The sequence below is a fragment of the Podarcis pityusensis genome, assembly GCF_964106645.2.
Source record: "Podarcis pityusensis genome assembly, chromosome: 14".
Classification (NCBI taxonomy): Eukaryota; Metazoa; Chordata; class Lepidosauria; order Squamata; family Lacertidae; genus Podarcis; species Podarcis pityusensis.
This window is the reverse complement of record NC_138039.1, coordinates 22,848,426-22,865,341: the sequence shown is the minus strand read 5'-3', so window position 1 is coordinate 22,865,341 and position 16,916 is coordinate 22,848,426. Positions and strand designations below refer to the sequence as shown.

The 16,916-nt window shown below is 44.9% G+C and overlaps 1 protein-coding gene across 1 annotated transcript in view; it reads right to left on the bottom strand.

Annotated features, from left to right (window-relative positions):
• Nucleotides 1–373: 373 nt before the first annotated feature.
• LOC308463277 (heparan sulfate glucosamine 3-O-sulfotransferase 6-like) overlaps nt 374–16,916 on the bottom strand; it is a 72,751-nt gene continuing 56,208 nt past the window's right edge. The window contains exon 2 of the mRNA XM_080981526.1: nt 374–2,465. Coding sequence (XP_080837652.1) covers nt 1,847–2,465 — 619 coding nt within the window. The 3' untranslated portion in view covers nt 374–1,846. The remainder of the gene's footprint in view (nt 2,466–16,916) is intronic.

The following is a 16,916-nucleotide window of genomic DNA, read 5'->3' as shown; positions in this document are numbered from 1 at the left end:
TCCAATCGGACATACATTTGATTCATGTCAGTATGGCTCTTTGCTTTTTCAGTCAACAGATTAACTAGCTGTCTGAAGAGGGCTTGTGACTGTGTGTAGTCCTCAAAGAAGGCTGAAGAGTCCTTAAGCAACACCTGTACTAAATTGCTGGAGGGCTAAATAGTTTGAGAAAACAAAGACTTGTTAAGTCTCCTGTTACAGGCACTTAAGGCTCATATAACCCTCTCTAGATTTCGCTCCAGGGAATTATTTGTCTCGGGTATTGCCTTTCGATCCTGTTCGTAGAAGCATCCATCTTGATCCGTGAGTTTGCACAGCACATGCAGGACAGTGCCTGACACTTAAGAAGAAAAGAGATCTTAAACATTTGGAGTCTATTCAGAGCTTTTGTATTTTCCCTTTTATTAGTTCATATTTCTCACAGAAATGTTTTGAGGGGCCATAAAAAAATGGATTAGCATTTGCCAGATCTGTGGCAAAAAGAGAACAACAGGCCTCTTCTCTAAAAGGTTTGCATGGGGATGTTATCCTAGGATGCAGACCTCCCCACCCTGCAAGGCAAGAGTGAAATGAACACCCACAATGCTTAAAAGTTGTTAGGAGACCCCCTATTCCCTTTACAGGGCTTCAATTCCAAGAGTTCCTAGGGAAGAAGGACTGATTGTTGAACCCCTCTGGAAATTGTAGCTCTGTGAGAGGAATAGGGGTCCCTGAACAACTTTCAATACCCTTGACAACCTGCAGTTCTCACAATTCTATGACTGTTCAAAGAGGTATAACAATGCTTAAAATATATGGTGTGGAAGTGACTTCAGAGTCCACCACTGATCCTTTTATGAACCTACCACTTCCTTGCTCAGTGTTCTTTGATCACAGATGCAGATTCTGTGCATGTGTGGGGCAACTTTGTCTGTAGTTGTTCATCTTATGATATCCACTTGTTGCAGTGGTCAAATGGGCCAGAACATGCTGGCCTGCTTGCTCCACATCTTAGAACATTATTTGCACAGAAGGAGGCTCTTCTCACATGCCACTTGGAGAACATTGATCAGCTCCCAGGTGGATGAACTGGGAGAGCCGTTAGGAGACTCTTATTCCACTCAGAGAATTACAATTCCCAGTGTTCCTCAGGGAGAGGGACTGATTCTTAAACTAGTTCTGGGGGAAACAGGGTTCTCCTAATCACTCTCAGCTCCTTTAACAAATTACAGTTCCCAGAATTCTTTTGGAGTGGGAGCTATGCCTGTTTATGGGATCCTAGTGGTGTGAATGTGGCCTTAGTTCTGCCCAGAGCACATCAATTGAAATCAGTGGCTCAACATTAGTTATGTCCATCAATATCAAAAGGCTGACCTTGAGCAGGACTAAAGTTGGATTCATCCCAAAGGATGTGTGGAGAAGAACATAGTGGGCTGTGCCATTAGTCAAGGCTGTGTTCTGCGTTCTTCCTCCCTTGCTCGCATTGTCACTCACTCACACTCCTTCAAAAACTTCCATGCCTTGTCTATATTAGCCAGGTTTATTCAGCAGAATATTTCGTCAGATCTGGGTTTCCTGGACTTGATCTCTTCTGTTGCTGATGGTGTTTAAAAAACGAAACAAAAACAAAACTTAAATACTTTCTCTCTACTCGGTAAGCGTACATTTCTTCCTTACTGGCAAGAGGTGATATAAATTATAAAGAAAAGGAGACGTCCCCCCCTGACCCGAGACCCATTTCAGACGTCCCTTGCCCTACAACTGTGTGTCGGAGGGGCCTGCAGTATTCAACAGGCTGCTGGGAATAGGGCTATTCCACCCTCTACCAAGTTCAACTTTCCCCCTGTCACGTGAAGGGGTCTCTCCATCAGTCCCAGCCAAAGTCCTGCCCTGTCATCTGGTAGAATTTCATGTTAAAGGGTCTGTAGAACTCCTGCAGGCGGCGGATGACCTGCGGGTCGATTTTGGGGTGCGGCCTCCCTTTGGATTTCCCTAGGCACCGGGGTCGGCTGCTCCCTTCGGGCTTCTTCAAGCAAGGGAAGCCCTTAGTCTCGTTGAAGTAGAAGTGCTTGTCTGTCACCACCCGCTTGATCCCCAGAAAGTCTTGGACGCGGGCCATCTCCCCGGCTGGGTCGCTCACCAGCCTCTCCCCACTGACAAAGAGGAACTTGGACAGGGGGAAATACCGCAGCCAGCTGTCCAGGTGTTTGGCATAAATGCCGATCCGCACAGCACTCCAGGTGGTGTCGATGAGGCCCGTGCTGATGTTCTTGAAGGCCAAGGCTTGGAAGCTAGGGATGGTGGGGTTCTTGGAAAGGGTCTGTGTGTAGTCTGAAATGGCCCGTGTCACCGGGTTGCGCACCACTACAATCAGCTTGGTGTCCCTGGACATGTTGTAAATGCGCCGGGGGGCTTCCTTGGTCACAAAGTAGCTCGGTGTCTTCTCCATGGTGATCTGTCCCTCCAAGGTGCGGGGCATCAAGTTTCTGGGGAAATAAAAGGGCACTGGTAAGGATCCTGCCTCGATAATTCTACATCCTTCAGACCCCCACCAACTCTCTATGGGTGCAATCAGATACAAATAAGATCGCATTGGTTTTCTTTTTACTTTTTCTTTTTAAAAAAATTATGTGTATCATTGATTTGTCCACAGACACAAAAAATGCAAGCCTAAGAAAACCAAAAATTAAAAATATAAAGCACTGCAGCCTGGAAGGACAAAAGTACAAAGATATAGCACAGATCCAACGGGCTAATCAAGTATTTACTCATGTAAAGATTTTCTTTACCAATAATAAAGACATATAAAAATATAAATATTCTCCACCTGTGAGTTCCATACTGCTTTGGTTTTCCTGATTATAATGCAAGTGCTTCCATCCTGTTTTCTAACATTCCTTTCACACTGCAGTGACTGTTGTATTATGAGGGGACTGTGGCTTTACCAATATACTGGCATTGCACCAAGACTGCAACAAGGAGCTGTTAATTTACTTTTTAAAATTTTCAGAACAATATATATACTGAAAAACAAATAATAACACTATTTTAAAGCCAGATATTTTTTTTTAAAATGCACATATATGAATATGAGAGAATCTATCCACTCAGTTTTCTTATTTGTTGAATCATCTGTTCAAGTTCTACAGATTTCCACATCGATTTGTGGATACATGTATATATATAGTCAGCAGGAAATTTTTCTGTTATTTTATTTTGAATTCCCCCTAATATAATGCATTTTTGTATGTTACTGTCTCCAGTATATTTACTTTAATGTTCCTTTCCTGCTGATATATGCATGGGAGAACTGAATTGCAAAATTCAGAGATGGGCAGATTTCGCAGGGGAACTGTGGTCATTTTTCGTATTGTTTCAGAAAAAAAATGGAATTAAATGTGAACAGAATTCGGTTTTTCTTCCCCATCTCACACCAGATACTCCATTGCAGTAGCCTAATCAGGAGTTACCAGAGCATGCATTAGTGCTATGGAACAATTAACTTTCCCCAGCTGTTGTGAGTCTGTTGCAGCATAACAACAAAGAGGACTTGGGGTCTTTGTTGTGTGTATATTCCTTTTGGTGCTGTAAGGACAGAACCCTCCCTTGTGTTTGTGTGTGGCTTGCCACCTGGGGCTCTTTTACAAACAAAAAAACAAGACCTGCATTCATGCTTGAAAGCTGCGATGACCTGTTGGGCATTCTTGATAAACTTGAAAACAAGCTCTCTGGGTTTCAGCCGCAGCCTTGAAGTGAGTAATACTCTTGGGAGCTGCAAAGATAACACTTCATAGACGCAGAGGGGAGCGGGCACTCCAAATTGGGCACGGTTTGAAGAGCCAGGTCACAAGGCGATACAATGCCGTGTCCTCAAGCTACCAAATCAAATTGCCCTTCCAAGACCGGGCAGTCAGCAAACACTGACAGCTCTTGCTAACTGGCTGAGGTTTCTGGCACGGTGCAGGTTTTAAAAAAGGGACCATTGTTCTTCCATTCCACGGCGCCTCCAAACACCAGCTTGTTCTCCTGTCACTTCATGACTTATCTGCCAGCCTCATCCTCAGGAAAACGAGACCCACTTAAAAGCCTTCCCAAGATGTTGGCGCCTCCCTGACTGGAGTGCAGCAAACATGGGACGAGCAACAGGGAGCAAAGTGTGGTGGCTGGTGCAAAGTTGGAGGGTTGTAACTCAGTGGCAAAGCAGGAGCTTGCATGCAGAAGGTCACAGGTTCAATACCCAATGGCACCTCCAGGTATTGAATGCCCCCTGTCTGAAATCCTGGAGAGCTGCTGCAGTGTAGACAATACTGAGCTACTTGGACCAAGGGTCTGACTCAGTATGAAGCAGCTGCTTGTGTTCTTTCCCATGTACCTCAGCTCAGCGGTATTTTTTTTTTCTAGGGCTCTTCCTATCCCATTGTTCCTCTTTGACCTCAATGCATCTACTTCTATCTTGCCATTATCAACCTACTGTTCATTCCCATCATTCCCTACCTTTCAGCTTCTGGACCCTCTTCCCTTCAGATTCAGATTAGAGATCTGATGTTGTGGTTAGAGTGCTGTTGTGGTTCAAATCCCCACTTAGCCATGAAGCTCTCCAGGTGACCGTGGGCCAGTCACTCACTCTCAACCTAACCTACCTCAAAGGGTTGTTATGAGGATAACATGGGGAGGAGGAGAACTGTGGATGCCACCTTGATTAATTAAATTTTTTAATGTCCCCCCTTGCTATATATCAGCAGTGCAAAGCTTTCTCCCATCTGAAGACTCTGTGATATATATATATATGGAAAAATAAGACTATTTCCCTGAAAGGATCTGAATGACTTGTCCGAATTTTGTCAATGCAGGAAGTGAGCAGAACATCCATGAACACACCATGACATCACAGCAGTTCTGCCAATAGCTGGAGATGGTGGACAAATGGCAGGCAGGATTTAGTGTATTAAAATATTTCATCAAACTTTCACAATTCCTAACCAGCCCAAAACCCTAGAGCCATATTTAAGGGGAATCTTCCCCTTGCAACTAATATTCGCAGATTATACTCTTTTCCATACATGGTCAGAGCCTTAAAATAAAAATAAAAATCAGCCATGCTCCTGCTCTCTTCCTCACCGTCCCCCACCACATCCCACGCCCAGGGCTTCCACATGTCAAACATTAATGCTCTGCGTTCTTTCAGATCCGGGCTTTGGTCACAGGACATTTCTGAGCGGTGGGGATGGCCATGAACCCATTTCAACGAGACTTTCGGGAGTGGAGCCAAGTTCCCCTTCCCCCACTGGAAAAGGAATACCAAACAGTTCAGTTGCATGCCAATTATTTTAATGACAATCAGATGTCAGAAATTAGGAAAGATCTGGGGGAGGGAGGGGTGTGTGAGAAGGAATAAGTTTAGCATGTACTTATGTGAAATGTGTCAGAAAAGCTTTCCTGTTTGAGAAAAAAAAACTTCTGGAGGATATTCACATTCAGACAATACGCTTCTCCTTTCCTGTAATACTGCTATTTATTTATTTATTTGTATCCAGGGCTACACAGAGTTCCACTCGCACAACTTCTTCTCTTTCCCCTGCGAATCCCTAAATATTCTCTGATTTTGAGGGTGCCTGTGGGTGGGGCTGGAGGGGACAGGAGAGGCAGAGGGAGAGGAGGGGGTCTGTTGCAGGAGCAGAGCTGCAGTGTTGGAAGCAGCCACATAATAAGATATAACAATATTATTCAGTTCGGTGTTGCTAGCTTTTCCAAAGGAGTCTTGTGACTCTGCCAGCACCAGCCACTTGCAGACATTCACAGCAAAAGATTGTGCTCGCTTCCATGCTTTGGAAAAACACTCACGCAGGAAATCTGCACTGAAGCTGCTGACAAAATTTCATGAGAAAAAAAACACACACAGAGACAAAAATTGATGTGAAAAAGTAGGAAACTGAACGTAAAGATTTGAATAAGGAGAAACCGAAATCATGAGATGCAATCATCATAATTAGACAGCCCCACATAAAGCGTGTTACAGTAATTGAGTCTTGACGTAATGAACGAATTGTCATGGGCTGTCTGAGTCAGGATGATGCAGATTGCAGATTGGCCGAGAACCTGGGTGGCTAAGCAAGGACTGGGGGTGAGGCTTCCCTCAACCAGCTCTCTTGTCTCATCTGTTCCCAGAATGAGAGCCACATGTCCTGCCTCCCTCTCCATCCCCACCCCTCTCCATCTGACATTCCTATGGTGCTCATTGCACTGCCCATCTTGTTGCTGGGAGTAGCTCTGCCTACCTCAAGGGAAAAGGTTCACCCATCCCAGCCACCTCTCAGGAGGCAGAGACACATTCTCCATCACCTAGGTCTAGGAGGAACCAAAAGAGAAGAGAGCCTACTAGGCGTAGCGAGAGATTTCAGAAATGCTTACTGCCCGAAAATCAGCCTGGCTCATTCCTATATATAGGATGCCAAGGGGTGTAGCAGTGTCGGATCAACGTCTAAAACTTTGGCAGTTGGAGCACCTGCCTTTGTTGCAGCTGAATTTGGGATTAACCGTGTGCATTGCCTGGAGTGCCTTAAGCCAGCAATTTGCATCTGCACTGCAGTGATCTAAGCATTAAAGCCTTTGGAAAGAATCCTTCTTCAGGTCTTTGTTCTACAGCAACTGGGAGCCAGGACATGAATGAGCCGCTGTGTTCAGCGAAACAGGTCCAGGAATGGTAGCAGCTGGTGCACCAGCTAAAGTTGGTAGAAGATGCCCCTCCATTCCATGTACTGAAGCTGAATGGGCCAGCAGTCTAGACAGGGTCTTCTGACAGGCTAGTGTAGGGGAGAGTAGGAGGAGATACACACAACTCTGTCCTGGGTCCCATGACTGCCACCCCTATGCATCTGCCACCTGAGGAAACCGCCTGACTCTGCCTAATGATAGCGACTGGCCCTAGTTTGACTGTGTTACCACTGTGATCTACATGGACATGGATTTTGTTAGTGATCATAACACAGTGGTATAATAACATGAGCTATTCCACCAGAAGCCCAGATCAAGAGTGAACATCTCAAGGACACCAGTGCTTTTTGGAAAGAATAATGTACAAAAGAAAGGGAAGGCCATCAAGGGGGCTTATTGATCCTTGGTTAAAATCAAAGCTTGTTCCAGTTTCATTTGAGCATCTTCAAGACAGATTCAGGACTGATCAAAGAAAGTCCTTCACACATTGCAGAGTTAAACTATGGAACTCGCTCCCTCAGGAGGCTGTGATGGTCACCAGCTTAGATTGCTTTCAAAGAGGATTGGGCAAATTCATGGAGAGGGCTATCAATGGCTACCAGCCACAATGACTATGCTCTTCCTCCACTGTTGGAAACAGTGGTTGTTTCTGAATACCAGTTGCTGGAAACTGCTGTGCTCTTGTGCTCAGGTCCTACGTGCCACTTTCTCACGAGTATCTGGTTGGCCACTGTAAGAACAGGATGCTGGACTAGATGGGCCACTGGCCTGATCCAGCAGAGCTGTTCTTATAGTATTATGCTACACAGACAAATATGACTCCTTTAAATGTTAGAGGCCCTCTTCAGCTTCCTCTTGTGCTTCCTCTCGGCTGGATTGCATCTGAGCTCAGCCAAGCCCGTTTCTCCTTCACCCAAAAGACTCTCCAATCATCACTTTATTGTTACGCCAATAAATATTTACTGAGCGTTCAATGGCTTTTGTTCTTCATTTAGCGAAATGCAAGTTGTAAGTGTAACTGTTAAGGGCTCTTTTCTCCAGCCAGGCATTTTCACAACTATAGAGCACCTGTCTTAATGATGGATGGGTAAATCACTCCGTGTTAAGTGCTTAATCAATGCTGGCTGTTAAGGGGCCAGCAAGGGCTGGTCTTGAGGCTGCCAGTGGCACAGAGCTGAGAGCAAAGAAACAAAAACACCCCACATAAAGCCAGGCCGAGCTCTAATTCCTTTATTAATTCTCTCCTCTACGCCTTCTGCTAAGACCTAGTTTGTTCCTTGACACCTTATTCTTAGCTGCCTTCAGTTTGAGACCCCAAGGGATTGAAGGATGGAGGATAGAGCCCTTGAATAAATAGGGGCTCTAGAATATAAGTGTGATGAGGGCTGGTACAATGCTGACTAAGATGGGCCCAGTGCCAGCTCCAAGTCACTGATTCCTGGATGATGATGATGATGATTATGCCTTTCTCCCAAGTTGGGATTCCAGGTGGCTTCCAACATTTAAAAACACATTATAAAACAGAAAGTAATAAAAGCAAACTAGTTAAAAACAATAACTAAAATACAGCAAAATACATTTGGAAGCAACAATTAAAACACAGTGGCCAGCGTCATCTGCATCTTCCCCACGCAAAGCCTTTCAGAACAGGAAGGTCTTAGCTTGCTGCTGGAAGGATAAGAGGGGGAGCCAGTCTAACCCCTCCTGGGAGGGAATCCCACACTCTGGGCGCAGCCACAGAAAAGGCTCTCTCTCGTGTCACCACCAACTGTGCTTCTGATGTTGATGGGAACTGAGAGATGGCGCTCACTCGAGGGTCTCAGCACCCAGGCAGGTTCATAGAGGGAGATAGGATATTTCAGGTAACCTGAAATATAGGGCCTTATAGATCACAACCAGCACTTTGAATTATTCCCGGAAATGGACCAGTAGCCAGGGATTTATTTGCTTATTTATTTAAAAAAGTTAAAAAAAAAGTACACAAATAGAAAAGTTAGTATGTAAATTCATGAACATGACCAACAGCTGGTTTTTTTAAAACCAAACAGAACACATACGCATTTTCAAAATAGGGATATCATATCCAAATCTCACTTTATTATCAAGTTTTAGAGTGGTGCGCATGTGCTCCAGAATTTTCATATCATTCAGAAATGTCCAGATTGCCTAAACCCTTCACAAAATGGTCTTCAATATGGGCATCATAATAAATGACACAGTTGCTGGTGTGATAGAAGGTCCCACTGAGCAACTTAGATACCCCATTCTGCACCAGCTGCACCTTCTGAGCCAACCTTCAGGGCAGCCCCACATGGAGCGTGTTACAGTAGTCCAATCTTGAAGTCATGAAAAAATGGGTCATATAGCACCTTCCACTTTGGCATAATGGTCAGAGTGTCAGACTAGGATACAGGAGACCTGGGTTCAAATCCTCACTCGGGTTGTTGTGGGGATTAAATGAGCATGGAGAGAACTATGTAAACCACCTCGAGCACCCTAGAGGAAAAGGTGGGATAGAAATGCAATAGATAGATAGATAATTCATTGGCAACTCTAGGTGATACATTTTTCATCCCTTTGTAGGATCCTCCTTGCTCTCCTCTGACTCTTGCTTCAGCCTACCAACTGCCTTTGTGAAATCGGGAGCCCAACACTGAATGCAAGCATTGTTTGTCTTCTGCCACGGCCCCACCCCACCTTACCTCATAGGTGGTCTTTGGCACCTCTTGGCCCCACAGAATCCCCCTCCCCCTGTGCCAGGGGAGCTGTTGCTTTGTTGGGTCAAAGCCAAGGAAGAGGAAACGGAGCTAAACAGCTGCCCAGGAGGCCTCTGCTAATCACTACTTTTTCTTCTTCCTGAGAAGCAATATGGGATAATCATAATGACTTGTAAAAAAACACACACACACAGCAGTTTGATCTGGAGCCAATCTGTCTCATTATGTCGGCCTGTACAATATGCAGACTTCTTTGATGTACAAAGCAATGGGAGATGCACGCCATAAATCCGAATGGGGGCGGCAACATCTCGTTGCAGCCCAGCCAAGCACCGATGGCCTTTCTCAGCCTGTTCTCTGGAACATCCGCTTTGCAATGCTTAAATATTTCCCCGTTAGCAGAAGGAGTTAAGAACTGCCTTACACGATTAGCACAAAGGCTGACCTAGAACAGTCAACCTGCAGCTCTCCAGGGATTTTGGACTATGACTCCCACCTACTCCCTGGCATCCTACAGCTTGCGCTGGATGGAGATGAAGGAAGTTTTCACCCAGAGTTCCCTGTGATAGTTGAGCTTCCTGCATTTCAGGGGGTTGGACAAGATCAGTGATGGCCAAACTTGGCCCTCCAGCTGTTTTGGGACTACAACTCCCATCATCCCTAGCTAACAGGACCAATTCAGGGATGATGGGAATTGTAGTCCCAAAACAGCTGGAGGGCCAAGTTTGGCCATCACTGGACTAGATGATCCTCAGGGACCCTTCCAACTCTACGATTCTATGATAAACCACTCTGAAAACTGTAGCTTGGTAAGGGGGTTAGGGGTTTCCTAAGAACTCTCAGCACTATTAACAAACTATACTTCCTAGAAGTCTTTGGGGGAAGCCATGGCTTTTTAAAGTGGAATTATATTGCTTTAAATACATGGTGTGGGAGTGACCTTTGCTGTGACTGCTCTCTTCTCTTTAATAATATTAAATATCATCCATGAGAGGTCTGGAGGGTGCCAATACAAGAACAGGCCTTTTCTGTAGCGGCTTTCTGTTTATGAAATGCTCTCCCCAGGTAGGTTTGGCTGGTGCCTTCAATATACACCTTTAGGCGCCAGGTGAAAATGTTCCTCTTTAACCAGGCCTTTGGCTGATTGACATTAAAATGCTTTGAGGAGGGGGCAATTACAGGGTTGTTCTTGTTTTTATTTCTATTATGTATTTTGTGTTTTTATATCGTGACTTTATCTTGTGAGCCACCCTGAGACCTGCAACTATAGGACGGTATACAAATTCTCCTCCTCCTCATCTCTTTCATCATCATCGTCGTCGTCGTCTCTTTCATTTAAAAATGCTTTTTGATACTTGTAGGTCATCTTAGGGCTCATCCACACTTCTGCTTTCTAACCACAGGTCCAAGAAGTTTTGTCTTTGCCCCTCTGTCCTCCCCCAGAAAACGTGCTCTTTAGTACTGAATCACAGCAAACGTCGTTTCGGAGGAAACCTGATGGATGTTTGCTCTGATTTAGTTGTAAACAGTGGGTTTCTCTAGGGGAAAGGGGCAGGGCAAGTGGAAATTTGGGTGAGCCCTTATAGGTTGGTACACGCTATACCCATAAACCCCACTGAAAGCAAATCCCTCCTCAAAGAATTCTGGGCACTGTAGTTTATCCTTTACAGAGTTACTCTTAACAAACTACAGTGCTCAGAAATCTTTGAGGGGGGGAAATGTGCTTCGAATGGGCTTTAAAGTTCAGCCTTATTCAAGAACAAGTTGAACTGCAGATGTGAATAGGCAGCACAGCTTTCAAAAAGCTAGAGGTGAGTGAGGGTTTTGTGCTGTGAGTAACAGTTTCGGAACCAGCAAGGAAATCACGGGTAGTGAGAAATTCAGGAGCCATCCAGTGAATGAGTCAGCCAGAAAAAAATAATTTTGCTTCTGAACTCCTTTGATCTTGCCTCTTGCCCACACAGAGAACGGAGGCGGCTGCCCAGGCAGCTGTACTAAGCAACAGGCTCAACATTGCCCAGCAAAGGTTTATTAGGGTTTATGCTTCTTTCCCACCTTATCCCTTTGGTATGTAGGGTCAGTAATGTTTCCTTCTTTCCTGGTTTAGAGAGTTTATTCTTTGCCTTTAAATGGATTATCTGGTTGCCTTGAATAACAATTTTGTCTTGCCATGTTTGACATTAGTTGTAGAGCTAATATAGAGAGTTAGGAAAGCAGGTGGAGGGGCATAGATGGTGATACAGAGGTTACATCCACACCATACATTTAAACCACTTTAAACACTCATTGGTTCCTCCAGAGAATCCTGGGATCTGAAGTTTGTTAAGGTGCTGAGAGTTGCTAGGAGACCCTCATTCCCCTTCCCAGAGTTGCAGTTCCCAGAGTTCTCTGGAAAGAGGTTTTGATTGTTAAACCACTTTGGGAACTGTAGTTCTGGAAGGGCAATGGGGGTCTCCTAGCAACTCTCAGCATTATGGGTGCTCATTTCACTCTTTTACTTGCCTCCCTTTACCCCACAAAGAGCTACAATTTCCATAATTCCCTGTGACGAAGGACTGATCATTAAGCAACTCTAGAAATCATAGCTCTGTGAGGAGAATTAATTATTTGGGGGTGGGAAGAATCCATGGCTATTTAAAGTGGTGTCATGGTGTTTTAAATGCATGATGTGAATGTGGTTCTGTCCTGGTTTCTAACATTCCTTTTGCATGGCTTTACCTGTTGCATTATAGAAATGTGTAGCTTTTGGCTTGATATACTGCCATGCCATACTAAATTTCATTCACATCTGTGGTTTGACACAACATCGGCCCTGACTGGACATGTTGCCACCCTTCTGTTCCTCCAGGATTCCCCCGGGGGGAAACCCTATTCGCTGAAATATTACCCCATTTTTCCTCCAAATAACATGATCCACGAAAACGGTGGGAAAATTACAGAGCAAAACTCTTCTGACTTTCCAAACTAACAGGGTTGCAAAGAGTTTTCTTCTTCTTCCTGGAAGCAATTAAGATGTAAATGAGGGCTAAACTTCCTCTAGATTTTCAGAAGTGACCTTTACGTCATGTGAAAGATGTAAAATGCGAAAATTATCGCATAGGCACGTCCTGCAAATACCGTGTTATTAGGAGGTCTGTTCTGCACAATGTAAGAACTGTGGCTGCTACCCTTTGGAATCCCCTCCTGTTAAATCTTAGACAGCCACCTTCTCTTATGTCTTTCCTCTGCCTGCCGAAGACCTTCCTCTTTCAAGAAGACTTTTAAACAGAGATCTTGCCCACTCTGCAGCTGTATTGGAATTGTTTTTAAGATGCTTTAAATCTGTTTTTACTGTTTTATTGCTTGTCGTTGACTGCCCTGGGCTCATTTGTGAGGAAGGGCAGGGTGTAAATTGAATTAACTAAACAACAACCTTTCATGCGTGCCCAGGTGGAGAGATATCTGTGTTCGAAACCTCTGACTTTGGCATGGACAGAATGTACAATGTACAAAAGTGAGTCGCGTCTGTTGCCCTGCCCACTTTTGCCTCTGGCCCTGCTCACCCCCAGCATGTGGCCCCCCAAAAGTTGGCCATGAGACATTGGGCTGGAAAAGGCTGCCCACCCCTAGCCTACGGGAACAACCACAGTCCCCTCAACTCCACAGTTTTGCCCTACTCTACCGACCAAGCAGAGAGTTTTAGATATAATATTACACACAGCTACTGTGTGCCGATTTATGGAATAATTTATGTCCTTTCCAAATGTTTTTCTGAGTTTCTCATTGAATTTTTTTTTAGTAGTATAGGAAAATGATTCTTTCCATGTGTTCCTTCCGAATGTTAAAAAAATATCACTCAGCAAACACAAGCTTAGGAACTAAATCAATCATTCTGCTTAACGTGCAATAAAATGTTCATTATCAAGTGGGGGCAGGGGGAAAAATCCCCAGGCTGTGATGTCATTTGAGATACTGGAAAGGACTGCATTAAACCAGGCCAGTAAATCCTTCCAGCCTATCTCGAAAACACACGAGCGCATTCATTCAGCTCAAAAAGTGGAGGAATGTAATATTCTGCCCAGACTTCTTTCCCTTTTTCTTTCAATAATAAAACACGCCACTTCAGATTTATTTTATACGCCATAACATTTCTTGCTTCAAATAAACTCAGGAGGGAAACTCGCAAGATGCACTAACAAGCTGGGAAACCCTCCTTGCTTTCGGAATTGCCTCTTCCAATGTAGCTGTGGAAAAGCAGCTCGCTCGCTCGCTCTTTTTTGATGCTGTGGGCCGATTAAAAACTGATTTTAAGAATTCCCCACACAAGGAAAAGAACTACTTTGCATATATAATGTAACACCTTGGCTGGAAGACTAAATTCCTTCAGCAACAGAAGTCGCCCACTGGAGACCAACTTCTGTTTATAAAAACCAGGAACTACCAGAATAGTGAATGAACATGGGTGGTCAGAAGAGCTTGAAACACCTCTCTGCAAATCTCTTTCTCCCCCGGCCCAGCAGCACTCAGTTATATCTCACAGGTCTCTGTTCCATGTTATCTTCAGCAATAGCGGAAGCAATACAGTGCAGCCAGCCTCTTCCTGTGCTGTGCAGTAAACTGGGCAGTAGCATCTGAATAAGCCAAATTCACACTGGACACCTTAAAATCAACAGACTTTAGGGGACAGGATGTAGCTCAGTAGCAGAGCATCCATTTTGCATGCGCAAGCCCCCAGTTTCAACCCCTGACATCTCCAGGTAGGGCAGGGAAAAGATTTCTGCCTGAAATCCTACAGAACCACTGTCAATCAGTGCAGACAATCATGAGCTGGATGAAGATGAGGGTGTTAGATTTGTATTCTGCCCCTCATCAAAAGATCTCAGGGTGGTTCACCAGTTAAAAATGCAAGATAAAAGCACAAATAAAAAGTTAAAACAGAAACAACAAAGCAACGATCCCCTTCCACAAACACATTTAAAAGGCGGTAGAATATAATAAGCCAAAGACCTGGTTGAAGAAGAACGTCTTCGCCTGGCACTGTAATATAATTCTGTACCACCCGAAGTTTCTGAACCATCTTCAGAGGCAGCCCTACATATAACGCATTGCAGTACAGTCGTACATTGGTTCTCGAATGGCTTAGTAGCCGAACAAATTGGCTCTTGAGTGCTGCAAACCCAGAAGTAGGTGTTCCAGTTTGCGAACATTTTTCAGAAGCTGAACTTCCTACATGGTTTCCGCGGCTTCTGATTGAGTGCAGGAAGCTCCTGCAGGCAATCAGAAGCTGCGCCTTGGTTTTCGAACGGGTCCAGGAGCCAAATGGACTCCCCAAATCTATTAAGTTCAAGATCCAAGGTACGACTGTAATCTAATTTAGAGTTTACCAGATCATAGACAACAGAAGTTAGACTATCCCTGTCCAGATAAGGGCACAGCTGGACCACCAGTCAAAGCTGATGGAATGCACTCTGAAGGAAGCTTCTTATGCTCCTACATATTCAGTTAAACAAACTGCAGGAAGCGGCATTGCCGGGAGTCCATATGCATCTAATGGTGTGCAAATCGAGAGAACTGTATGTGGCAATGCAATGGCTTGTAGCACCTCCAAAATGAGGCTATGAAGTTGGAACCACTGAGCCTGTGCCAAAAACTAAACCTGCATATGGTAGACAACAGGGTGCCAACTTGAATAAAATATTGGGGGGAGGGGTTGTCAGGTAAGCCCCACTCTGCATAATTGATCACATGATGCAGCACATGCACACCACTTGAATAGCAATGCCCATCAACTTTGTGGGGGCCCAGTCCGCTCAGTATTTTATGGGGGGGGGGGTGAAGTGGCATTGGCTCCCAGGAGTTGGCTCCTATGGTGAACAAGCCACACGGAAGGAAGGAAATAATTGTTGAAGCAAGTGCTATTGGGAACATACCTATGGGTTCTACTCAAGTTTGAGGTTCCCTGTTCAGCCTCCTAGCAGATTTAGGCCCCATTTAAAGCAATACCATACCCTTTTAAATAGTCATGGCATCCCCCCACAAAAAATCCCAGGAACTATATTTTGTAAAGTGTGCTGAGGGTTGTTAGGAGAACCCTTCCCCTCATGATTTCCAGAGTGGCTGAACGATCAGTCTCTGTTCCCAGGGAATTCTGGGGATTGGAGTTCTGGGAGGGGAACAGGAAGGTCTCCTAAAAGCCCTCAGCACACTCAACAAACTACAGCTCCCAGGATTCTTTAAAAGTATGGAGTGAAGGTGGCCCAAGTATGACAGCCATGCACATCAGAGCAACAAAAGCAGCTGCTCTTCACTGCCTGAACAGCATTCTCAAGGCAAGTCTCGGCTGAAATGCCGCAGTGCTTCATTTCCCCATCCACTCTTTCCGGCAACTTGCAAGATAATTTCACGTTTCCCACATTTTCATTAAGTCTCTAATTCTCCCTCTGAAATTACCTCTGTTCATTATTGATAACCCCCTTCGAGCTCGAGTTAAGTTCTTTTTCCGGGGTGGTGTGGGGGGTGAGCAGGGTGCTGTAGCGGGAAGGCCAGATAGAAGATACCCATTACACACCACTTTAAGCAAAAGCACTGGGAACTTTAATTAAATTTCCTGTTAATTTGTATTGACCTTAAGAGAATGTCTTTGGAATGCTAAGCATTGCCTGCAGGTAGAAAGGGTGGCAAGCAACTGAAACGAAGGAGCCATGTTAGATTTCAAGAAAAAAAGAGATGGAGGGGAGGAAAGGATGAAGAACCTTCTTTGTATCAGCTGAGACAAAGGTTGTACAAATCGATTAGACAGTAAAGTTCCCAATACGATCAACTGCAGAACTGTCTTCTCACTCACAACAAATAAAGAAGTTTATACGGTGGGTTGCCAACGTGCTGTCCATGAACTCTTATGTGCCTGCAAAGGTTCCTGTCTGGGCACCTGCAGGGTCCTGCTCCCCTGCTGAAATTAGGCTGGAAAGACTCCTTAAATTGTAGACAATATATGACTTTCCCCATGCCTAATTGTTGGGGTGCGAGGGAGAGTAAGTGCGTGTGGGTACAATTTGTGGGTGCATGCCTGCATGGTTGTGATGTGTGCATGGTTCCCACACCACCATGTGTCCACAGGTGCAAAAAAAAAGATTGGTGACCCAATAGATGTTCCCCAATGCAGATCCTAACCTCTTTTCTGCTGTACATGCCTTGCCTCACTCATGGTACATCTGCAGTTCCACCTGACCCATCACTTTCCCCTGGAAAACTCACTGCTTAGTGCTGAACTGGAGCAAATGTCAACTAGGTTTTCTCCCAATTGATGCTTTCTATGATTTAGCGTCAAAGAGTGGGCTTTCCAGGGGAAAGCAGTGGGGCTAAGGCAAAACCACTTGGACCTCTTGCCTAGAGAGCAGGGGACAAGTAGAAAACTGGTTGGATCCATGCTTTCTAGACATGGCACAAGCCCTCAGTGTAAGCAAGCTAGCCAATTCCCACCCCCAAATTGTGGATATATGTAGATCTGCTTCTCCATTTGCGAATGGGGCA